The sequence below is a fragment of the Girardinichthys multiradiatus genome, chromosome 8, assembly GCF_021462225.1.
Source record: "Girardinichthys multiradiatus isolate DD_20200921_A chromosome 8, DD_fGirMul_XY1, whole genome shotgun sequence".
Taxonomy (NCBI): domain Eukaryota; kingdom Metazoa; phylum Chordata; class Actinopteri; order Cyprinodontiformes; family Goodeidae; genus Girardinichthys; species Girardinichthys multiradiatus.
The window spans coordinates 5947501-5973100 of NC_061801.1; the positions used below are offsets into that span (position 1 = coordinate 5947501).

A 25600-nucleotide genomic window follows, 5' to 3' on the forward strand; every position below is an offset into this window, starting at 1 on the left:
ACACACCTGCCTATACCATGATAATGTTAAACTTGCTACACTGATGTTACAGCATCTTCTTGCTTATCATAGTCTGGAGCTTTGTTTTCTTCAACATCTGAACCGATTATCTTTAATTAGAGAGAGACAGTTTGGTTCAGATGGTTGAACCTTGGACTAGGTTTTATGTTCCAGGAGGTCAATGATCCCAAATCAACATCAAACTGGGTCTGGAACAAACAAAGCAGGGAATCATTTAGTTTCTGGAATGTCCTGACATCAAGTCTATTGAAAAGTTAAGAATTATACTAAAAAAACATTTTCCATGTTAGGAAATGAGCTCCACCAGCTCGGATAAGAAGATCTAATATCCAACCAGACGCTACCAAACTTGGTTTCCTGTAACTTGATAAGGGACATGTATCCATTATTATCTATTACAGGGGGTGTATGTATACAGTTGAACCCCCGTGTATATTTTTCACCCCGTGTTGATTGTAGGAAATCCACTCTAAATACAAACTTGAGCACCATTTCTTTTGCTTTTAAAATTCATTACATTTGCATCTTGTAGTATCATTGCACTCAGTTTAAATGCATCAATTAAAAGCCCAAAATGAATATGATATTCATGGCCACGATGAGCGCCTGTAAACCTCTGACCCGCCCACACATTATGTGCACAATTAAGCCTCAAAAGACAAGTGATCATTGCCTGCTTGTCAAAAAGGGCACTCAGGCTACCAAACCAAATGTTAGAAAACTGTCATTACATTTTGGTGAAGATCACTGGTCACTGCCATCACTCCTGGTAATCCAGGTTCTTCATGTTTGCATTTCTACATTTAATATTGTGCTTGTGTTTTTTTTCCTTTCACCAAAAGAAACCCTGTATTTAATTATTTTAAATATTTTGATTATATAAATCTGCTTTCTTATGCATTTGTTTCTAAAAATATCCATGTTTCTGATCTTAATATTCCAAAACATAATAACTTTTGACCAGTTCTGTACAACAGTATTTGTTGGGGTACCTTTAATTAGTATTTCAGCAAAGCATTGCATTTGCTTTGTTAATCTACTTTGGTCTATCTGATACAATCTGTTCCCTATCAATACTCACTTGGCTAAGGACTACATGCTGTATTAAAAAACACTTTATCTGTTATAAGTAAAGAGAGATTTATCTTCTCAACCCTGGAAGGAGGGCAGCAGTAAGGATCACACTGTGTGTCTGAGATTTCCGCTGCTGTAAAAGGGACGATGAAAGGTCACAGGTCTTGCCCGTGCATCTGCTGCTGCATCTTCTGAAGCATCTGCTGCATCCTCCTCAGCTGCAGAGGACCACCACATGAAAACAGAAACATGGAAATGAGAGCAGCATGAGGGACAGCTTAAGGGTGTATTCACACTTGCCGCTTTTGGTCCGGTTTAAACGGACCAGAGTTGGCCCAAACAACCGGATCGAGACCCACTTTTTGAGGTGGTCTCGGTCTGCTTCCAAACGGAGTCTGGTGCGGTTCGCTTATGGTCTGAATACAAACCGGCCCCGATCTGAACCAAATACAAAAAGCGTACGTCTCTTTGGACATAAAAATCCACCGTAGCTGCTAGCAAAGGTCAGTCAGTCATTTTCTACCGCTTATTCCATAGTGGGTGACGGGGGAGCTGGTGCCTATCTCCAGCATCTCTATGGGCGAGAGGCAGGGTACACACTGGACAAGTCGCCAGTCCGTCGCAGGGCAACACACAAACAACCATGCACACACTCATTCATACACCTAAGGGCAATTTAGAGAGACCAGTTAACCTAACAGGCATGTCTTTGGACTGTGGGAGGAAGCCGGAGTACCCGGTGAGAACCCACGCATGCACGGGGAGAACATGCAAACCCCATGCAGAAAGACCCCCGGACCTTCTTGCTGCAAGGCAACAGTGCTACCAACTGCGCCACCGTGCAGCCCTGCTTGCAAAGGTGTAAATGGTAAATAGACTGAACTTATATAGCGCTTTTCCAGTCATACAGACCGCTCAAAGCACTTTACACTAGAGCCACATACACCCAATTGCACTCACTAACGCTCACACATTCATACACCGATACGCAGATCGGTAGGCAACTTGAGGTTAAGTGCCTTGCCCAGGGGCACATCGACATATGGCAGGAAGAAGCTGGAATCGAACCCACAAGCTTCTGATTGCAAGACAACTACTCTTCCTACTGAGCCACAGTCGCCTCTGTGTGTTGTAAGGTAATACCTGATAAGCTGTGTGTTGCTTAGCAACGCTACTGGCTTGTTGCACGTAGAGAACGTCAGCGTTCAGCACGCATTCTCCAACGCTGTTCCAACATTATAAATGGAACGTCTCAAAGTCTGTGTTGAATGAGCTGCTCTTCACCCTCACAATAATATTGCAGCTGTAATAACAGCACAAATATGCAGAACAGAGGTGCTGCACGCAGCATGTCTACAGCTGTTTTCCTACATTCCAGGTGTGTCCTCTGTCCCGCCCCCATCATTTCTGTCCAATGGGAGCCATGATCGTCACCTCTGTGGCTTTGTTTACAAGTAATAGTTCACTTGCAAAAAGTACAATGTGAAAACAAACCGCACCAAATGGAAAAAATAAATTCGCGGACCAAAGGACTTTCCTGGTGTGAATACACCCTAAGTTTCATACTTCTTGAACCATTTCACAATTTGTCACATTATGAACATAAACTTCAGTGTACTTTTAATAAGGTTCTGTGATAAACCAACACAAAGTAGTGCATGACTGTGAAGTGGAAGGAAAGGGATACACGATGCTTTACTTTTTTACAACTGAAAATATAAAAGGACTACATTTGTATTCAGGCCCCAAAATAAAATCCAATGCAACTAACCGCTCTCAGAAGTCTAATAAGTAAAGAGTCCATCTGAATGTATTTTAACCTCAGTATAAATCCGGCTGTTCTGGATAGGCCTCAGTGGTTTGTTAGAGAACATTAGTGAACAAATAGCATAATGGAGACCAAGGAACAAAGCAGAAAGGTCATGGAGGAAGATGTGGAGAAGTTAAAAGCAGGGTTTGGGTCTAAAACAATATCATAATCTTGAACATCTCCCAGAACTCTGTTCAATCCATAGTCTGAATTCAGGAATAGTATGTTTCAACTGTAAACCTACCAAGACATGACTGTCCTCCTAAATGAAGAGGACAGGCAGGGAGAGCACTAATCAGAAACACAGGCAAGAGATCTATGGTTACTTTGGAGAAGCTGCAGACAGCCACAGCCCAGGTGGGACAATCTTTTAACGGAACAACTTTTGAGTCCAACACAGACAGTGTGATTTCAAAAATCGCACAGGACAGAACACGTCGTACTGGGCAGCCCCATATAATTGTAACTTCTTACACATTGCAGGACGACATGTGCTAGAGTGCACAACCTATTGCTTCAGACAAATCCAAATGACATATCCAACCATCAATACATGTCCAGCGAGTTACAGGTGTCATATAATTAGAATCGGAAGCTGAAAAGTCACACTGCATAATTTTCCCACAAAATATCAGAAACTGCTTCAGATATGTTACTGGTCGTCTTATTTTGTGGGAGCCCTAAACCAGTATTCTGCGCATCTAGCCCACAGAATCACCACAGACCACCATGTCATGGTCAACACAAGACAATTTCTTTCGCAGCTCTAACCCTAACCCTTTATGGAGGTGTGCAATAAGAAAAGCCACAAACCATGTAGGCGACACAGCAAACATGTGGAAGAAGGATCTCTGGTTAGATGAGACCAACATTGACCTTTTCAGTCTACATACAAAGTGCTATCAGTGGCGAAAGACTAACAGGCGACGTCACTCTGAGAACACCATGGTCATCCTGAAAGATGGCAGCAGCATCATGCTGAAGAGAATATTTTGGTTAGCACTGACAGGAAGTCTGGTCAGAGTTGGTGAATGGAGCTAAATACAGGACACTCCTGGAAGAAAACCCATTACAGGTTGCAAAAGACTGGAAACTGAAGCTGAGGTTCACCTTTACAGGTGGAAAACAACCTTAAACATAGAAGCACAGCTACAATGGAACAGTTTAGACCAAAGAACATTCATAGCTCAGTCAAAATACTGACCAAAATCCAATTAGGAAGGGTAAAAATACCAAAGGACTGTGGAATGAACCTCTACCTGGAGAGTCCAGACTAAACTTGCGAAGAGGTCATTTCAATACGCTGCTCCATCTGCCTCGGATCAGTTGTACCGTATTTTCCGCACTATAAGGCGCACCGGATTATAAGGCGCACCTTCAATGAATGGCCTATTTTAGAACTTTTTTCATATATAGGGCGCACCGGATTATAAGGCGCATAGAATAGAAGCTACTGCAGTCAAACGTTTGCATCCACTAGACGGAGCTGTGCTAAAGAGAATGTCAACAAAACAGTCAGATAAGTCAGTCAAACTTTATTAATACACTACAAACCAGCATACATATAAAACGTAGTTAGTGCATTCACAATAACTCAACGTTGTTCAAACATTAATGTGCATATTCACAATATCTCCCAGCCTTGTTCATTTGTAAACACGTAAAAAAAACACAGCTAAATCAAACGTTAGTGCATACCTCAACATTGTTCAGTTACGGTATATATATAATACATAAAGCTCACTTTTTCAGTTTATTCCTCGTCCACGAATCCCTCGAATTCTTCTTCTTCAGTGTCCGAATTGAACAGTTGGGCGATTGCGGCATCCAACATGCCCGGCTCCCTCTCGTCATTATCAGAGTCAGTGTCGCTGCTGTTGCCGGCGGTTCAGTGATTATTCCTGCCTTCTTGAAAGCTCGGACCACAGTTGAGACTGATATATCAGCCCAGGCATCCACGATCCACTGGCAGATAGTGGCGTAAGTCGCCCGGCGCTGTCTCCCTGTCTTGGTGAATGTGTGTTCGCCTTCTGTCATCCACTGCTCCCACGCAGCTCGCAGTCTAGCTTTGAACGGCCTGTTGACACCAATATCTAGCGGCTGGAGTTCTTTAGTTAATCCACCCGGAATGACTGCAAGCTCCGAATTAGTTTTCTTCACTTGTTTTTTGACACCATCGGTGATATGGGCGCGCATGGAGTCGTTAATCAATAGGGACGGAGCTGTGTGAAAAAAGCCACCCAGTCTCTTGACGTAAATTTTTCTCAGCCATTCACTCATCATGTTCTCATCCATCCATCCCTTTGAGTTAGCTTTGATGACGACGCCGGCTGGAAAGTTTTGTTTTGGCAAGGTCTTCCTCTTAAAAATAACCATGGGTGGAAGTTTCTGGCCATTAGCCTGGCAGGCGAGAACTACAGTGAAGGATGACTTCTCATTCCCTGTGGTGCGTATAGACACCGTACTGGTCCCCGTTTTCTTCACAGTGCGGTTCACGGGAATATCAAAGGTGAGTGGAACCTCGTCCATGTTGGTGATGTGCTCTGGCCGGATCTTCTTTTCAGTGATCTTGTTTTTGCAGTATGCGCGGAAGGTGGCCAGCTTTTCTTGGTAATCTTTTGGCAGTTGCTGCGAGACGGTAGTTCGTGTGCGGATGGAGAGATTACGTCTTTTCATAAAACGAAAACACCAAGAAGGACCGCCTTGAAGTTCATTAATGTTCATGTCCTGTGCTAGCGCTTTTGCCTTCATACGAACAGTGACTGTAGAGACGCTTCTACTTGCTGCTCTCTGTTCAACAACCCACTGTTCGAGTTTGTCCTCTAACTGTGGCCATCTCGCTTTATTCCCTCGGAAACTCTTTTTAGTCTTGTTTACTTGGCACAGGTCATCTTCTTGCTTCCTCCACTTCCGTACCATTGATTCATTAATGTTGAATTCTCTCGCTGCTGCTCTATTACCATGTTCGACTGCGTAGCTGACAGCCTTGAGTTTGAACTCAGCATCGTAAGCGTGTCTCTTGAAAGGTGCCATTTTGGGGTCGTTATACACACACAAGTGGTGTTGAACTATGAGTAAGCACAATACAGGTGTTTACCGCTATTACTTCGGCGACGCCCCTGACTACAGTAGCCGTAATGCTGCAAGCGGTGCGGCTTTGTAGTTTACCAGTTGTACTGAAACATTTTGACAGAGCGCCGTGTACAACCAGTATGGATCAACCAATTAACCAATTGATCCATATATAAGGCGCTCCGGATTACAAGGCGCACTGTCATTTTTTGAGAAAATTAAAGGTTTTTAAGTGCGCCTTATAGTGCGGAAAATACGGTAGTCTAAAGTCACCAGAAACTGGTTTCTCTGAAATAAGTCTATCTTGTTGTAGTTGCTTCTAAACTTGTGCTTACTTTAATTATACACCATTATGTTTAAAATAGTGTCTAAAATCATGTCTGTCCTGCTAACTTCGTCAGGAACCTCTTGTGCAAGAAGCTTAATCTCAGTGTTTCCTGGTTGAATGAAGGTGAAATTAATCCATAGCAGGCGCTGAAAACTGCTGTTCACAGATTATCCAAGCGGTTAGTGACATACCCCAAAACACTTCCAAAACTGCAACAGAAGGATGTTCTACAGTTTTGATTCAGGGGGGATAAATACAAGTTTAAGCCTCAGTTTTGAAATTTGTATTAGCGATAAGAAATGAAAACCATGTAATACTTTCATTCACTTTATAATTATGCCACTTTTTTCAGTCTATGGAAAAAATAAATGAAAATACATTAAATGTAGTTGTTGCATAGAGGAAAAAATGTAACAAATTCAAGGGGTATTCATTATTTTGAATAAAAAACAGAATATGATAATAACACATTTATGTGATCAGTCTACATTAACATGACCTGGTGCAAATTTGAGTGTGTGTTTAACATTGCGGCTCTCGCCACTCACTTCTTCATCTTTCTTCTTGATAAGCTTCTCTGTCTCCACAGTTGGCGTGGACAGCGGCAGGATCGGGATGGGACTCTCCACCCGCTTATCTGCATTCATCTTACTGTCAAGGAAAATAAATATGACTAATAAGAAGAGTGTGCATTGGATCTGACTGCTTACAAACTGTTTCTGCTGATACAGTAGCAGACATAATGATTTGATCCTGTTGAGTTTGTTTACATACAGCAAAAACATTTTTAATCTTTATCGCAGTTTCATTTCAATTGAGAGGTTAGGGGTGTGCAAAATGGACCTACATGTATTTCACAATATTTCATGTATTTATTGCGAAAACGATAAAGACAGAAAGTAGAATCGCTGACTGGATGTGATCTTTAACAGGATCGCAGGCAGGTTGCAGTTCCTGGACTCAGGGGTGAAATGGGATAAATCTTGGAGAAAGTTGTTCGCTCGGATCTGGCGAAAGACCAGGAATTTGGCTGTTTGGATTCGCCTTTGAGAAGCAACAGCGAGACTCTCAAGGCTGACGGTAAATTAAGAGTCAGCCTAACCCAAATAATTATTGTTTTTCTGAATCTGGCTCCCCTGCACGGCCTTGATGGCTGGCTATCTTCAACTTCTCCTGGAAGTTATGTAAACATGATGCTCTGCTCCCTCTGCCCCCTCCCTTCCCTGAGGACATCTGTGGACCTGCTCAGAACTTTGTGGCCGGTTGATGAACATTCAAACGCACCATCAAGGACAATGGCCTCTGTGACAGTGCTTCATGGACTTACTTGCACACACTCACTTGCACACACACACATGCTCAAGATAAACATATGAACCCCCTCACATCGCCTTCACCGTTCCCAGCATGATGTTGTTTTGTAAATTTGTTGCTTCTTTGTGCTGAGGTTTTTTGCAATCTCAAACTGTATCCTGCTAAGGATAAAGTGTGAAATATGATTTTTTTCCCTCTACTTACCTAATGTGGCCTCTTTTCTCATCTAGCAAGGGCAGCACCTGTGAGTGGGCAGCAAAGCCTCTGTGACCCATCCCCCCTTGTCTTGTGTCATGATGTATGTTTGGATGGGTTGTATTGGAATTCTAATTTCCCCTCGGGGATCAATAAATGTATTTCCCCTGTAACTGTAATTATATGGTTTTGGACCATAGCATTTTAATCATGTTATACATCTTTTACTTTTCTTGTTTTCCTTTTCGGTTTGAACGCCATACTGCAGTGAAACTGATTACATGTCTGCTAAAAGCTATCATGCTGTTACAATACCACAGCGACCCATGCTGAAAGTGAGAAGATATTTTTATGCCCCAGCTCTCTGATCTCCAACATGCTCATGCTCCAAAGCTGTTTTCACCCACACTCATCTGCAGACACTTTCCAGAGAAGCTAAATGTGAACAACATCAATCCCGCATTAGGGATGGTTTTGTGGAGCAGTTTCCACAGTGTTCTTCCTGCTCTAAAATTATTTCTTCTTCTACTTCTCAGTTTCTTTTCTAAAAGACTTTTCAGTTCTGGTTAAACATTTGGTCCATCTATCCATTTGTAAACAAAGCCATAAAAAGTCATGTCACCTAGATTAGCATTGACATTATCTTGTTTCCATGACATTACAAAAGAATAACCGGCTGTCAGAAGTGCACGAACTTCTGTTTAAATGCCTGGTCTTTGGGATGCAAAAAGATGAGACTTTGATAAATCATTTTACAACTTTTTTCACCATAATGTGACATCTATCCTGTACAATTCAAGTGGAAAACACACACATTTATTAGAGGAGAAAACTAAAAAGCTGCAATAACCTGTTTGCATAAGTGTACACATCTCCAAAGTAATACTTTGTTGAGGGGCCTTAATTTTCAGCATTCAGCCTTTTTGAGTTCACAGCTCACATCAATCATAAGGAATTCTATTGACTATAAATAAACTTCAGTTGTGCTAGTAGGAACCTTCTGATGCTTGCTCACCATGACCCTTATGCTACACTCAAGGTTTTCCAAGAGGTTTGAAAGGATCAAAACAATGTCACTGTACAAAAGTATCAGAATCCGGCAGTTTTATTTATTACTACTATGAGGAAAGCTGAGGTAAAACCTGGATTGGCCTTTTCTCAACTATAGTAAAATGGTAAATAAAAGCACAATTTTATCTCATTAAGTAAAATATTTAACTCACTGCAGATGGCAAATTAGTTGGAGCTTTGACTGAGATATAGTATATTATAACTAAGTTCTAAGTTCTATGTAATCTGGGACTGATTTACCTACCCGCTGTTTTTGCTCACCTGGTCATATTCTGGATACACTGGGCCCTGTAGTTTTCATAGTGACAATCATTGGTGGTGTCCTTCAGGTCGTGCATGTGAGTTCTTATCAGCATGTTCCTGAGCTTCCCGAAGTCACAGTGGGACGGGTTCTCCACTGTGGGGACAGATCAACATCAGAGCAGGACAAGTGCCGGGAATGGCAGCCGCAGATTCCAGCTCAGAGTCTTACCCTCTACAATCCCCCAAGGATACAGGCGCCCCCTCACTCTCTGACCTCGAACCTCCAGCACGGTGTTCCCACCGATCACTGCAAACGGAAGGCTCTCCTGCAGCATCAACACAGGCATGTGAACATCCTTTTATCTTATCATCAGGTGTAGAAATAACTTGCTGCTTTTGAAAAATAGTAAAAACAATATACCTGAGTAGAGTGAGCAGTTAATGAAATTCAGAAACAAACAAAAAAGTACATTTCAACATACATGTCTTAGGCTCTTTCATTTCAAATCAAGCTAACCTTCAGCCCTTTATCTTGCTGCTTGATTTCGTCGTCTTCATCAGAGTCGCAGTCAGGGAAGTGGTAAATCTTTATCCCATACTTATCGATCTCCTCCCTCACCTGGAAGGACAAAAGACAACAGAGATGCAGCGGATAACAGCAGGAACACATAAAGCTCACCACAAAGAGCTGAGATTCAGCAGAAATGTTGGACTTTCTGTGTGTGAACGCCTAAAATCCCTTCAAATAAAATGGCCTATGAGTCATTCTGACATGAAATTGAAAGTGATACAAAGTCTAAATGTAGCACTCAGCACTATTTTTTCCCAATGTCTGTTACAGATTTTCCAATACATTTTGGTGCCACTGCTCAACATGATCTACAGTGGCTTTCAAAGGTATTGACAGTTACCCTGGTAAAATTCCAGGCTTGAGAGACTTAAAATAACTATGATAAATAATTTCCATACTTTTCGCATCTCTAGTGTGAAAATTATCTTGTAAAACATCAAATAAATCTGTTAGGGGGGAATAAAAAAGTAAAAAAAACTTCAATGTCGTTCAATGTCTTAACTATGTAATATTTGTACACTCTGCCTTGCATAAGTTCTCAAAATTTCTCAGACTGTGAGGCAATCCACAGCCTTCCTCTAGGTGAGCCCACAGAGCGGTGAGCAGTGCTTTCTCTACATCAAACATACCTTGTGGAATTGTGGCCTAGTGTGGCCAAATTTGACCATCATTAGATTTGGAGGACAACAGTGAAGTTCGTAAGCCTGAGAACACTCTGCATCCCAACTGTGAAGTACGGGGGTAAGAGCATCCTGTTGTGTTGGTGTTTTCCTGCAGGAGGAACTAGTGCACTTTACAAAATAGATGGCATCATGAGGAAAAACCATTATGTAGAATAATTGAACCAACATCTCAAGACATCACCCAGGAAGTAAAAGCTTGAGCATAAATGATGACCCTAAGCATACCACCCAAGTAGTTACAAAGGGGCTTAAAGACAACAAAGCTAATGTTTTAAAGTCCCCATTTCAAACCCCGGATCTCCGTCCCATAGAAAACCTTTGGGCAGGTCTGAGAAGCTGTGTGTGATCAAGGTAGCATGCACATCTAACTCAGTTATACCAGTTCTGTCAGGAGAAACGGGCCAAAATTTCAACTTTCACCCAAGTCTTACATTTTAAAAGCTATTATACCAACTACTAATAAAATGTATATAAACTTCTGAATATGAAGAAAGTTATTCTGACATTTAGCAAATAGAAATATTGTTGGTAACTGGCATGAAAATTGGAAAAGTCTGCCTGATTTGATGTCAGACAGAGAGGACAAACGGACTTTCTACAACAAGATGATGCCGTCTGGAAAATCCTGCGTGAACAGCCAGAACCTGAAAGTTGACTTCAGGTTAATCAGATTCACTATCACTGATGTCAGGTGTGAACCCAAGAAGGCTAAATGCTGAAATGAAATCAAAATGTGTCCCAGCAAAGTATTAATTTAAAGGTTTGTACATGTATGCAACCACATTAATCTAGTTTTTAATGTATATATTTACCCACAAACAGATTTCCTTGTTTATTATAGAGCCACTATAGGTGATTTATTGTGCTCAGCATATGGTCTATATACACCCATACTGCAAATCAATAATTGATTTGATTTTAACCATGCTTACTAAAGATTTGACTAAGTAAAAGGAAACTCTAACAAGTTCAAATAAAGATACTAATACTAATTCTACTTAACCACTAGTACTACAGGCTAAAAGTGGAAGGTTTTATTATCAGGGAACTCACCATTGAAAATACTAATTCAACTAATTAAAGTCTAAGGTTTAACAAGATTTAACAAGAGGTAAAGAGAAAAAGGGGGTGGGGTAAATTCAAATTGTTAGAACCACCTTTTATCAGTCAGCTTTTAACACAACAGCCATGGATGGAACCTGAAAGACTGACTTACTTTGGGTCAGACAAGCTGTTAAGTCTCCTGGAATCAAATTAACTTTCTTCAACACCTCCCTTTTCTGGCTGGAGGAATAGTTGGCTTTTCTGCTCAACAAACAAATGTATCTGCATGGAGGTCATTCTGGCTGGTAGCTATTAGTTCTGCCCCAGGTCTTTAGCAGTTATTGGTGGTACCTCACCCTGAACTTGGTTGTGGGTGACCCAGAGCAAAATGGCATGGAGGAGAACCAAAGCCATTTGTTCGCAACCGATGCTGACTAGAGTGATCAGTCCTGTCTGTCAACGTATTGGGCAAAGGTTTTTGATGGGTTTAGAAGTTTGTGTCTCTGTGCAAACACAGCACAGCAACTCAACAGCCAGAACTTTTAGGAGAGGAGACATCAGGGGGGCTGATCAACCAATCAGAGCTCGATTTAAGACATAAGGGCTTTAACATATTAGGTTAGAGAGGAAAAAATGAATTCTCTTTTTACATTTTTTTCAGATTAGATAGATCAAGGATAATAGCAAATTCATGGTAGTCATACTAACCATCTCATGACACATATTCAAAACATTTCAAACATGTGATCACTATACTGATTAAAGAGATAGGTTTACATTCGAGGATTAACAGATTAATCACAAGTAAATTAGCCAAATATTTATTTTTTTGAAGACCCCCCTGAATAAAATAGCTAACTTAGCAAAATTACATCATTTATATATGAGAAAACCTGACATATTTTGAAGTGCATTCAGATAAAACCTTTTCTGAGAATAACATTTGTTGAGGTCATAAAAACATTTATATTTGGGAGATCTGGAACTACATCTAAAGGTCCAGCAAGGACAATTTAAAGAGCTCTGGGGAACAACAGATCATGTGGCTAAATGGTCTGGTGTGTTTTTGTATTCTACAAAAAACAAAAAAATGGAGATAAAATTTTAAATGAGTTACAGAAGGATATCAAAAATAAGTTTTTTTTTTTTTTTTTCTAAAAACAACAGAAATGGTGCATACTCTATATTCACAATTATACACTGCCTGGCCTAAAAAAAAGTTGCCACCAAAAAAAAAGGTCACACACTATAATATTTCGTTGGACCGCCTTTAGCTCTAATTACAGCACGCATTCGCTGTGGCATTGTTTCAATAAGCTTCTGCAATGTCACGAGATTTATTTCCACCCAGTGTTGCATTAATTTTTCACCAAGATCTTCCATCCATGATGGTAGAGTCTGACCACTGTGCAAAGCCTTCTCCAGCACATCCCAAAGACTCTCAATGGGGTTAAGGTCTGGACTCTGTGGTGGCCAATCCATGTGTGAGAATGATGTCTCATGCTCCCTGAATCACTCTTTCACAATTCAGCCTGATGAATCCTGAAATATGCCTTTGCCATCAGGGAAGAAAATATCCATTGATGGAATAACCTGGTCATTCAGTATATTCAGGTAGTCAGCTGACCTCATTCTTTGAACACATACTGTTGCTGAACCCAGACTTGACCACCTGCAGCAACCTCAGATCATAGCACTGCCCCCACAGGCTTGTACAGTAGGCACTAGGCATGATGGGTGCACCACTTCACCTGCCTCTCTTCTTACCCTGATGCGCCCATCACTCCGGAACAGGGTAAATCTGGACTCATCAGACCATATGACCTTCTTCCATTGCTCCAGAGTCCAATCTTTATGCTCCCTGCAAACTGAAGCCTTTTTTCTAGTTAGCCTCACTGATTAGTGGTTTTCTTAAGGCTACACAGCTGTTCAGTCCCAATCTCTTGAGTTCCCTTCGCATTGTGCGTGTGGAAATACTCTTACTTTCACTATTAAACATAACCTGGAGTTCTACTGTTGTTTTTCTTTGATTTGATTTCATCAAACGTTTAATGGATCGCCAATCACGATCATTCAGGATTTTCTTCCTCGAAGATGATGGGTCCCCACTATCCTTCCAGTTTTTAATAATGCCTTGGACAGTTCTTAACCCAATTTTGGTAGTTTTTGCAATCTCCTTAGATGTTTTCTCTGCTTCATGCACGCCAGTGATTTGACCTTTCTGAAACAGGCTGACATCTTTTCCATGACCACAGGATGTGTCTTTCAACATGGTTGTTTAAGAAATGAGAAGCAACTCATTGCCCCAGATGGGGTTAAATAACTTGTTGCCAGCTGAAACATAATCGCCCATGCAGCAATTATCCAATGGGAGGCTCGTACCTATTGGCTTAGTTAAATCCAGGTGGTGACTTTTTTTTGGCAAGGCAGTATATTAAGTTACAACTGACAGCTTTGAAGCGCTCTGTTCTTCATGTACAGAAATTTATCATGAGTTCCAATGGTGAAGGTGAGGAAATTAAAAATGTAAATGTTTACTCTGAAGTCATTTAAAATATTTACTGAGTAAATCTACTATTTCAGTTAATCAAGACAACCACCAATTTGGCATTAAAAAAGTAAATCTGACCAAAAACAGAAATCCCAACTGTGCAAAACTAAGTGTTTGTCAGGGTGGGTGGTGTTGGAGTTGACCCAAGTGCAGACAGGCAGGAGCTGATGGCGTGGTGAGTCGAGAAAGATTTAATAAAATAAAATCAAAAAGGAAAACTTACAAACAGGAAGGTGGCAGATGCAGAAATAAACATGGTCATGCTTGGCATGAACAGAGCAGGCAAGGTCTGACTTAGCAAGACAAGAACAGAAGTAAGAACTAAAACAACTTGGAGAACATATTCAGAAGCAGAGAAAAAAACAAAAACAAAAGCAAAAACTCAAAAAACCTTCAAGTCATGACTGTGTTCAAGATTACAGCTCCTAACATTTATCACAGGTTAGTAACCTCTTGTTTTTCCTTCACAAACCCAGTTTCTTAAGTAAACAGATACCTGCTCTTTGAGCTTCTTTATCTCAGAGGGAGTGAGGCAGTCTGCTTTAGCGATGAGAGGAACCACGTTAACTTTATCCTGAAGGGCCTTCATGAACTCCACATCGATGGGACGAAGCCTGTGAGATGATTTTATTATAATAAACAGCATGAAAAAAGTATTTTCCCTCTGACTGATTTCTGCTGTTTTTGCTTTTTTATCACACTAACATATTGTACATCATTGACCTGTCATGATCCCGGTGTGCAGGTGTGTTTGTGTACGTGTAAATATTCTCTCCGAATAAAGGGTCTCTGCTGGAGGGCATGGCTGGCCTGCGGCAGATGGCACACCAGTCCATAATTCCCTCATTTGGCTGCTGGGGGTTTAAGGAGAAGCAGGACAACCAGATTTCGCCTGCAGATCAGTCTATTTGGTAAATTCGAGCCCCTGTGTTCTCTTTGTTACAACTCTCAGAGTTTACTAGACGTTCTCTGAGGAACCCCACATGTATGTGAAGGACTCATTGACCGGTTTCACAAATTACTTTTATCACATAGAGCCAGGTCAGGGTTGGTAGTTTTTTCATTTCAAAATAGCTTTGCATTTACTCAGATTATTTCTGTGTGATATTAAAACATATTTGATGATCTGAAACATTTAAATGTAACAAAAACATAAAAACTCAAGAAATCTGCTCAAGCTCTAGACACAAATGCCAACAATGTGTGTGTGTGTGTGTGTGTGTTACCCCTGTCCAAATGGAGATATAAAGTAAAGGCAGCAGTGGATCCTGTTGTCCTGGATGTTCTTCCTGTTCAGCCCACTTTCATCCCTGAAGTACTGTTCAAACTGCTGGTTGATGTAGTTTGTTACCGGTGTCCAGCTACAAAACACAAGCATACATGTTTAATTAAATATCTTCTCTAAATGGCAGCAGTAAGTAACATATTGGTTATTCTAACTTAGTTAAATAACTAGTAAGTTAGGGAAACACCAGGAGCTGTGAGAGTGATAGATATGCCATCATTAGAAGGAATCTCATTGACTACAAAGGCATGTCTCCTTATCCACGTGTGCTAAGCGCATCAGCCAAGTGGAGGGACAGGGTGTTTGGGATGGGGGTGTACTCACTTAGCAACTGTCTGTAAGGGTGAAAGATGAAATCAAGCCTGCCACATTGGCAGGGCATCAAATCCCAGCTGATGTGTTTGTGATCATAATGATCATCCATAACTGCAACAGATCACCTTCAGACGTACTGTAGGTTTTCTCTTGGACACTCTCTTAATCCTGTTGTAGCCTGATAATCATCACCATCTTCAGTCATATTCAACAGACTGTACTGTTGAGTATCTATATACGTTTCCCAAATCTACATCCTGTAGGCTTGGAGTTGTGCCACAACATGCAACAGTCTCATTTGTTCTCTTGCCTCTGTTCAGTTTCACAGCATTTAACAGTTTTATGTCAGGTCCAGTACAACTGTATGATTCTCTGTTGCTCTGTAAAATCCTGATGCTCTCATTAAACCAAGAACAAAAGACAAGCTTCACTCTATTAATGTTGTTAGTCTCCCTGTAATATTTAGCTCTACAATCTGGTTGCCATGCCAACAACTGTGCCTATAATGCAAAGTCTGAGTGTGAAGGATTTTACATTGCTTCTATGGGGTAAAAATGACCCCTTCTGCAGTTCTACAATATAAATTGTCATAATTCTTTTATTTTTCATCTAATAATGAAAGGCATATTCTTGAGAACCATTTTTGGTAAAGTCATAAACTGTGAGACAAATTAGGCTTGAAACGCAGGTTTCACTGTATCTATCTTTACAGGTCAAACATTAGTAAGTTCGGCTTTGACCAGTATATTAATTAATGTCTCAGAGCTAAAAAGCATCAACTATGCTGTTAGTTGTAATTTCAAAATAGAATAAAGGTTTCATTAATCTGAGTCTAAACAGATAGGAATCTGTAGTCACATACCACCTTCAGCATCATTAGCCAGCCATGGTGGACAGCCATATTTTCTTACAGTGCTTACATTTTTCAAAACTCAAGAGGGCCCACTCTCTTTTGACTGGAAACGACAAAAAGCAAGAGAATCATTTTTCTACCGGTAGTGCTGTCCCCTGGTATCATGATGCCCTGGGTTGTAAGCCATATTGAAACAATGACGCCCTGGGCATCATCATGGTGCCCATGTCAAATCCTGCCATAACGTCTTATCATGTAAAGCGCAAAAGCAATCTAATGTAAATACACCTTTCCTGTAGCCAAATTGTTATCATAGTGTTTGTTACCATTATTAATATCTTTAAAGAACAGAGAAAATGGAGGTTATCAACCCAATATGCCAGGTTGATCTGGAATAGACAACCAAACAAATGCTTGCTTTTAAAAGGCATCCTGCTAAACAACTGCTCATTTTTCATTTGCTTTCCGTGTGAATATCTTACCACTCTGTATTGTTGACAGCATCTCCGAAACCTGGCACATCCACAATAGTCAGTTTAAGCTTCACCCCCTTCTCCTCAATGTCCACTGTGCGCTTTGTGATCTCCACCGTCTGTTTGATGCGCTCTTCTCAGGGAGATGAAACAACACACAGGAGTCACACACATACTTAGGCTAAAACAGTAGTAAGGAAAAACCGTTGAAACGTGACTGACTAATCAGTAACTAACCCTCAGCATTGAGCAGCTTCCTCTCTTTGTACAGATCTGTAAGGAACAGGCTGTTGACAAGCGTAGATTTACCCAGGCCAAACTCACCTGTGTCACAAAAGGTTTAATTGCTCCAGTTTATTTATTTCATTTTTTAAACATGATAATCTTATTTTAACCCTAACTGTAACCAGCACTCCTCACCTGCCACCATGAGCGTGAAGTCAAAGCCTTTTTTCACCGACTTCCTGTGCAGTTGGTTCGGCAGTGTCGCAAAGCCCACATATTCTTTGTCCTAGAAACAAGCAAACAATAATTACAGTCGATGTAGTGAGAGCACATGGCCAGGTTCTCTGTGCATGAAGCTCCAACATGTTACAGTGGCTGTGTCAGTAGGACAGTCCCATGATTCCCTTTATGATGCACTGAGAATTGAGAGACAGGGAGCCCACCTTGCGGGTCTCCAAGTATAAAATAAAGTGAGAAAGGTTTGAATCTGGAAGCAGATCTGATCTCAGTCACAAGTCGACAAACAGGTTTTCCTCCACGATTGTCCTGTATTTATCTCCATCCATCTATTCCATCAACTCTGACCAGCTTCCCTGTCCCCTGTTGAAGAAATGGATGCTATGAAATGGTCAGCCTGTGCAGTATTATTTTTCCATTCTACAGCTTTTGCATTGTAATTTATTTATTTTTATTTTGCACTCTATCTGCATTTTTATCAGAGTTTATTTTTGGTCTAATTTGACCAGCTTCTTCCACATGCTTGCTCTACTCCCTGCGTGGATTGTGACTTATTACACATATGTTTGGTTTTCTTCTTGCCACTCCTCATATCCATCTGTTACCACCAAGGGTTCACAAGTGGAAACAGTAGAGAACTACAAACACCTGGGTATAGTCATTGACAAGGAATTGAACCACAACCGTAACATGTCTGCCATCTGCAAAAAAGACCTGCAAAGACTATTTTCAGAATGAACTCTTTTAATGTGCACAAAACACTGTTGATTTAAATGTTGTTCTGGGTTCTTTTCTGACCTATTGGATGTGTATTCCATACAATCTTGGGGTGATTTTGGTAGGCCAGCCACTACTAGGAAGGTTCACCTTTTCCATGCTGTCTCCATTTGTGAAGTATGGCTCTCACAATGGTTTGCTGGTTCCCAAAGTCTTAGACTTTGTGATATTTCCCAAACTAATCGATACCAATACTTGTTTCACATTTGTTCTTAATGACTGGGGCATGGTGTGTTGTATGTGGAGATCTTTTTATCATACTTCATGGTGTCACACATATTTTATTGAAGTTATTTTTGATTCTGCAGGACTGGCAGTCACCAGGCCTGGATGTGGCTCAGGAAACTGAACTCAGCTTTCGCAAAAGTCTGGTTAATTACTAATTCTTGCTTGAACAAGGGTGGAGTAGCTCCTCACTGTTCTGACTTCTCAAGAAAATGCAATGCAGCATTTGATTCTGAGCAAAAGAAAGAAACCAATTTGTAGAAACGTTTAGTAGAGACATAAAGGAATTCTTTCTTATTCATATCACAAGTATTCACTCCTGGACTACAAGGAGAGACACATCTTAAAATTTGAAAGACGTTTTCTCAGTTCTCTCAGCCTTTGAGGACCAGAAAACATACTGACTCCAGTATTCAAAAGGCATAAACTACTACACATTAAGCCTTTAAAGCATCAGACATGCATAATGATGCCTGAATTAAAAATGACTGAATATTGGTTGCATACTCAATCAGAGCATGCCATTGAATAACATGAAAGTTGATGTTAGTTTAAATCTACCTAACACCTATTATTGGTTAGAAAATTCTTCTAGACTACTTGTCTCAGCTCTACAACTGACTTTTTTCCCAACTGAGGCTAAAGGCAGGTGAGCGAAAGACGTTCCATGAAGTTCCACCCATTTACTATTCAGGTGCATCTCAGTAAAACATTAATATTTTAGAAACCATCATCCTAGAAACCACCCTTTATCAGGAGCTGAGGTGGTTCTCATACATAGACGCTGTTTGGATGAAGGCCCAACAAAGACTGTACTTCCAGAGGCAACTCAAGAAGTACAACCTTCCACAGGAGCTGGTGATCATCTTCTACTCTGCTACAACAAACAATTAGGTCTACAGAGTATCACCAGGACTTGTAAAGGTCTAGGGTCAGAAAAAAGGCAGCTAACATCTCTGTCGACTCCACACATCCTGGTATTTACTTTTACCTTCAGGGCAGCGCTAACGAGCACTAATGAGAAAAAGGAGCCTCCAGAGAGACAGTTTCTTCCCCCAGGCTCTCTCTGATGAACACAATGAACACCTCACAGCCAAATAAACAAAACAAAAAAAACCACACACACTGCTCCTTATCCTTATTTTATTTACGCCTTTTTACACATAGTGATTGCTGTTTGGATTGATGTTGATATACGATGTGAGTGATGGAAACCGAAGTCAAATTCCTTGCTTGTGAATACAGACTTGGCCAATAAAGTCAATTCTGATTCTGAATGCTCTAAAAGTTCACAGCAGATGGCTACTCTGACTGTGGACTTAATAAAGCCCAATGGACCAACAACAGAATATTGCATGGCACCTCAATCATCACTGACTATGGAAACTTCACACTGGACTCCAAGCAACCTCTCCATTCTTCTTTCAGACTCTGGGACCATGACTTCCAAATAAAATGCAAACCCTACCTTCATCTGAGAAGAGGCCTTTGGATCACTTAGCAACAGTCTTTTTCTTTTCTGGACTTTTTCTTCTTGGTCCAGGTAAGAAGCTTTTGAAATTCTCTCAGGTTAAGGAGTGGGTAATCAAAATGAATTTGACAGTCGTACCTCTTGTCCTGAATGGTAGCTCTTGAAGCTCTGACTCAACAAATCATCCCCAAACTCTTCAATTCACTTCGCTTTTCAACCCTTTCAAGGCTTCAGTTATCTCTGTTCTTCTACCAGACTTTTACCTTCCACTGAACTTTCTATTGATGTGCTTGGATACAGCACTCTGGTTCATCAGCAAGGTTCTTAAACTCTGACCTTTTGTGGCTTACAATGGCTGTTTGCTGGAAAACTGTCATCAGTATTCTCCATGACTGTGCAGGCCATAACAGGACATTCTTGTATTAAAAGTGTTTGTTTATTTTGATCTCATGTAATCTTATAATTTTTAGACTTGCTGAACGTTGGGTTTTCATTAGCTGTAAGCCATAATCATCAAAGATCTAAACGCTTGAACGGTATCATTCTGGGTAATTAATCTTTGACTTTTTTAAGTTCATTTCTGTAATAAATTAACTTTTAGATGATATTCTTATTGGCTGAGATGCAACAAATCATATTTTAATGCACTCAATCGTTAGTGACTACAATCCCCACCCCCACCCCCTTCTCTCTGAAGAAGCAGCCCTAAAACGTTCAACATCTCCATCAGCATCCATCACACAGAGGGCGTCACGCAGTTGGAGGTTTTCCACACACACACACAGTCACACACCTCCATCTGCTCTGTGCTCTTTACCTCCGCATCATCTGTGCCGTCACGAAGCCGAATTCCAGGAGACATGAAGCGGCGCAGTACAGACGCATCCGTTCCCAAGGCGGAGGAGAGCCGGAGACAAACAGAGAGAGAAGAAGAGATGAAAGCTGTAGCGCCCAACCTGTCGGAGGTTCTCTGTCACCTGCGGGGGCTCACCTGCACGGGACGCGCGACTCCGGTACCTGATGTTGGACGTCATGTTGGACACGGAGCAGGATGCTGCCAGCCTGAATGGAAGGGCCGGGGGGCGACTAGATCTGCGTCACTGCAGCACGAGGAGAGAGAAGAATCAGACACGAGTCAAAACGAAACCCAATCATAAAAATTAAAGCTTATCTGTCACCGTGTCTTCCTTGAGGTTCGTTCAGACTGCCTCTGGTTCTGATAATGCTTTGTGAGGGAAAAAAAAAGAAAAATATGTCAGCAGTTCACTAGGCCACCAGGTGGGGGCAGTGTTCCTCTTTACTTTAGCATCGTTCTTTTCAACGGTGGCACTCTTGCATCGAGATTTATCACCTTTTAAACAGAGATATGTAAAAACGGTAAAATATTAGGTGTTGAACTTCAGAGACCATTTTATACATACCAACACACACACACACACACACACACACACCATTGTACCTGGGTGTTGTCATAGACAATATGTTGACATTTTGTGAAAACTTTGACAAGGTCACTAAAAAGCACATCAAAGATTGCACTTCCTAATCAGTTTGATGTGTGTAAAAAGTTGATGACCATCTTTTACAGCTCTATGATAGAATCTGTCCTTACATTTGCCTTCATCACCTGGTTCGGCAACCTATCAGTAAGAGACAAAAACAGGTTGAAGCCAGTAGTGAGCTGCCAATAAAATTATTGGCACTAAATTGCCTGATCTTAGAGAAACATTTTAGAGTTAGACAAGAGGCAAAAGACATTCTTCACTCTCCTCATCACCCACTCATGGTGAATTTGAGCTCCTACCATCTGTAAAGATATTCAGGCAGCCTAACTCAAGGACCAACACAGAGAAAAACTCTTTTATTACTCAGGCCATTTTCAGACAAATTTAAAAAGTGATTGGTTGTGTCATTCTTAGTTGGATTGTTACTTGTAAATATTGTAGAGTGACTGTGTCTCTTGTTATTTTTTCTATGTTTTCCACTGGGCGGCACACAAATGTCCTTATGGGGACACAAGAAAGTTATTCTATTCTATTCTATTCTATTCTTTTCATTCAATTTAATTAAATTCAAAAAATACTTTATTAATCCCAAGGGGAAATTAAATGTTATAGTAGCTCATGCGCGGCTGCCAGGAAGGGGGAGTTTCAAAGTTGAAATCCCCTTGACCTCATAGAGCTCCAAAACTCTGTTGCCCTGTGGTCAATCCACGCGCGTGAACTTCTTGATCTCACTGGCCGAGTAAAATACTGCTTATAATAATTGCCTTAGATGCTTATTATTATTAATTATTCAAAGCCAAATCAAACATTTTGTTGCACAACAACAGTATATTTCAGAGGACTATATAGTACTGTCTACCAGTTTTTACAGTCAAATGTGAGTGAGAGCTTGGCCTGAACTGGGTCATCAACAATGATCTCATGCATTGGGGAACTCAGGGTGTAACATAATAATGTTTTTACAAATAGACATAAAATCTTTTAAAGGTTTCTGTAGAAATCGGTAAAAATGCAAACCATTCCATTTCCAGTATGAGATGATAGGCTGTCTTGAAGTGATGTAAATCTGACCAAGAGCAGAAGAGTTGCCCCTTTTAGGTTTAGAGCCTCAAAACAATACATTAGCAGGTGTTTGCTCAAAGAATATAACCAAAACCAACACAAAGTGGTATACATTTGTGAAGTGTTACAAAAAATATACATGATTTCGTTTTTTTTTTTTTTACAAATAAAAAACTTAAAAGGGCATTGTGCAAAAGTATTCACGCCCCCCTTGAGTAAATACTTTGTGAACCCACCTTTTGCTGCAATTACAGCTGCAAGTCTTTTAGGGTATGTCTCTACCAGCTTTGCACATCTAGTGACTTTAATTTTTGTCCATTCCTCTTTACAAAACAGCTCAAGCTCAGACAGATTAGATTGAGAGCATTTGTGAACAGCAGTTTTCAGATCTTGCCACATATTCTTGATTGGGTTTAGGTCTGGACTTTGACTGGGCCATTCCAACACATTAATATGTTTTGTTTTAAACCATTCCATTGTAGCCCTGGCTTTAAGTTTAGGGTCGCTGTCCTGCTGGAAGGTGAACCTCCGCCCCAGTCTCAAGTCTTTTGCAGACTCCAACAGGTTTTCTTTCTGCCCTGTATTTGGCTCCATCCATCTTCCCATCAACTCTGACCACCTTCCCTGTCCCTGCTGAAGAGAAGCAGCCCCAGAGCATGATGCTGCCACCACCATATTTCACAGTGGGGATGGTGTGTTCAGAGTGATGTGCAGTGTTATTTCTCCGACACACAATGTGTTTTGCGTTTTGGCTAAAAAGTTTAATTTTAGCACCTTCTTCCAAATGTTTGCTGTGTCCCCAACATGGCTTCTGGCAAACTGCAAATGGGATTTCTTATGGTTTTTGTTTAAGAATGGCTTTTTTCTTCCCACTCTTCCATAAAGATTTGTGCAGTGCACAACTAATAGTTGTCCTGTGGACAGATTCCCCCACCTGAGCTGTGGATCTCTGCAGTTCCTCCAGAGTCACCATGGGCCTCTTGGCTGCTTCTCTGATCAGTCCTCTGCTTGTTCAGCCTGTAAGTTAAGGTGGATGGCCTTGTCTTAGTAGGTTTACAGTTGTGTCATACTCTTTCCATTTCCAGATGATGGATTGAACAGTGCTCCAGGAGATGCTCAAAGCTTGGGAAATCCTTTTATAGCTTAAGCTGTTTCCACAACTTTATCCCTGACCTGTCTGGTGTGTTCCTTGGACTTCATGATGCTGTTTGCTCCCCAATATTCTCTTAACCAACCTCTGAGGCCATCACAGAGCAGCTGCATTTGTACTGATTAGATTACACAAAGGTGGACTCTCTTTAGTCATTAGCAATCATCAGGCAACTTCTGAAGGCAATTTGCTGCACTCAGAGTAAAAGAGGCTGAATAGTTTTGCACACCGCAAAATTGGTTGTAATGTGACAATATGTGAAAAAGTGGGTATGAAGGGGTATGAATACTTTTACAAGCCAATAAACCACAGGGAGTGACATTATCTACGAATGGAGAAAACATGGAACAGTGGTGAGGCGTGGGTCCAATATGTGGGAGGAAGTAGACGTGCCGAGAGGGAATTCATGCATGCGTGGGGAGAGGCCCTGGTTATGGCAACCAGGGCCTCTCCCCACGCATGCATGAATTCCCTCTCATTTGCTGCAAGGCAACAGTCCTAAAAAATGTTGCACCATGCAGCCAGAAGCCAAAAATTGTACTCAATTAAAGAGTATCATTATTTCAAAATATATCTTTATGCAAGTAGTCATCCAAATAATTACTCAAGCAAGAGTAAAACAGTGTTAAATTTAAAAAATACAAAAATACACACTCGTGCAAATATTTTTATTTTAAAGAATAAAGTAAAATATGAGTAAAAATACATAACAACATTATATAATAAAATTTTCAGACAAAAGAAACACATTTCCAAATCGATTTTCCTCACAACATAGAACTTGTGAAATCAACACCCACAGTAGGTAATGTTTATATGTTTGAACAGTGCAAAGTACTTCCACTAACAATATATGATGTTTCCTTTATTTTCACTTGACCTTCAAGTGGCAGATAGAAAATAACATTAGAACAATGTGAACATATAAAAGGTCCAACATAAACTGTAGGTTTGTGCATTTTTGGTTAAAACGCATTTGTTCTTTATTCAGTGAAGTAACTCCAAGTGGGCAGAGTAGCGAGAAATTTTACTCAAGTAAGAGTAGCGATATTTTAAAGTAACATTACTCAAGTGGAAGTCAAAAGTATGGTACCTTTTTTAGATAAGATAACTGAGTAACTAGTTTCTACCCGCCTCTATTAGATATTTGTATTCTTTGTTTTTTGACATTCCTGACATGTGAACTGACCTTAGTCTATGAGATTACTACACTTTTAGCTGTTGAGGCAGCTTTAAAGCTGATTTGAATATATAAAGTAGACTGTTCCTTGACTCAAAGGCTGACCGACACAAAAAGGTCAAAATATGAACCTGAAAGGAAAAATGGAAGAAAGGAAAATAAAACAAAACATGTTTTCTCTAAAAATACGACCATATTACTTAGAATATTTCCTGTCTCCTTACATCACATGAATTTTGCACAGCCTAAACTGTTTAGAAGAATACTTAGAGGAAAGCTGAAGCAAAACACTACCCTGATTGAATACATTGTCAAATACGGTAGCTCTTAGAGTAGGACAGAGGCGATGTGGCAAATAAAAAAATGTTGGCAAGATGAAACAGATGCAGGCATGAACATGGATAGGCTTGGTATAGAAACCATCGAGGACATAGACAGGCTTAACTTGGCATGAACAAACAATATTTTCCAGCAGGAAGTAAACAGAACCGAAGAGTAAATATAGCCTATATTTTCTTATATCATAATTATATAATATAGGGCATGGCACAGGTGGACCGAATGCAGAAGATTATGCATGACAGTAGCGGGGTGTGGTAAAACATGACTGGACCTAAACAGAAATCCAAGGACACAATGTAACCGAAGGAAAATCTGGCAAAAGTTACAGAACTAAAATGCAAAATGAACAGAATAAATAAGAAAGTAAACATAAGGAATAAACTAAACATAAACAATAATGATCAGAGCCAAAACTCAAACACCTTTGAATCATGGCATATAGTCATATTCAATAAATTAGAATATTGTTGGAAAGTTTATTTATTCCAGTAACTCTATTCAATGTGAAACACATTATATAGAT

General features: G+C 40.4%; 1 protein-coding gene across 3 annotated transcripts in view; it reads right to left on the minus strand.

The window, feature by feature from the left end:
- Window positions 1-486: 486 nt before the first annotated feature.
- septin5b (septin 5b) overlaps window positions 487-25600 on the minus strand; it is a 76141-nt gene continuing 51027 nt past the window's right edge. For 2 of the 3 annotated variants that reach the window (XM_047372818.1, XM_047372820.1), the window contains 12 exons: window positions 20830-20930; window positions 20656-20666; window positions 17324-17414; window positions 17141-17227; window positions 16913-17036; window positions 15204-15338; window positions 14474-14591; window positions 9646-9747; window positions 9358-9454; window positions 9147-9282; window positions 6854-6956; window positions 487-1313 (listed from right to left, as the gene is read on the minus strand). In XM_047372818.1, coding sequence (XP_047228774.1) covers window positions 1251-1313; window positions 6854-6956; window positions 9147-9282; window positions 9358-9454; window positions 9646-9747; window positions 14474-14591; window positions 15204-15338; window positions 16913-17036; window positions 17141-17227; window positions 17324-17414; window positions 20656-20666; window positions 20830-20930 — 1168 coding nt within the window. In that variant the 3' untranslated portion in view covers window positions 487-1250. Of the gene's footprint in view, window positions 1314-6853; window positions 6957-9146; window positions 9283-9357; window positions 9455-9645; window positions 9748-14473; window positions 14592-15203; window positions 15339-16912; window positions 17037-17140; window positions 17228-17323; window positions 17415-20655; window positions 20667-20829; window positions 20931-21016; window positions 21056-25600 lie in introns of those variants that run through there. The other variant, XM_047372819.1, reaches the window with a different exon arrangement.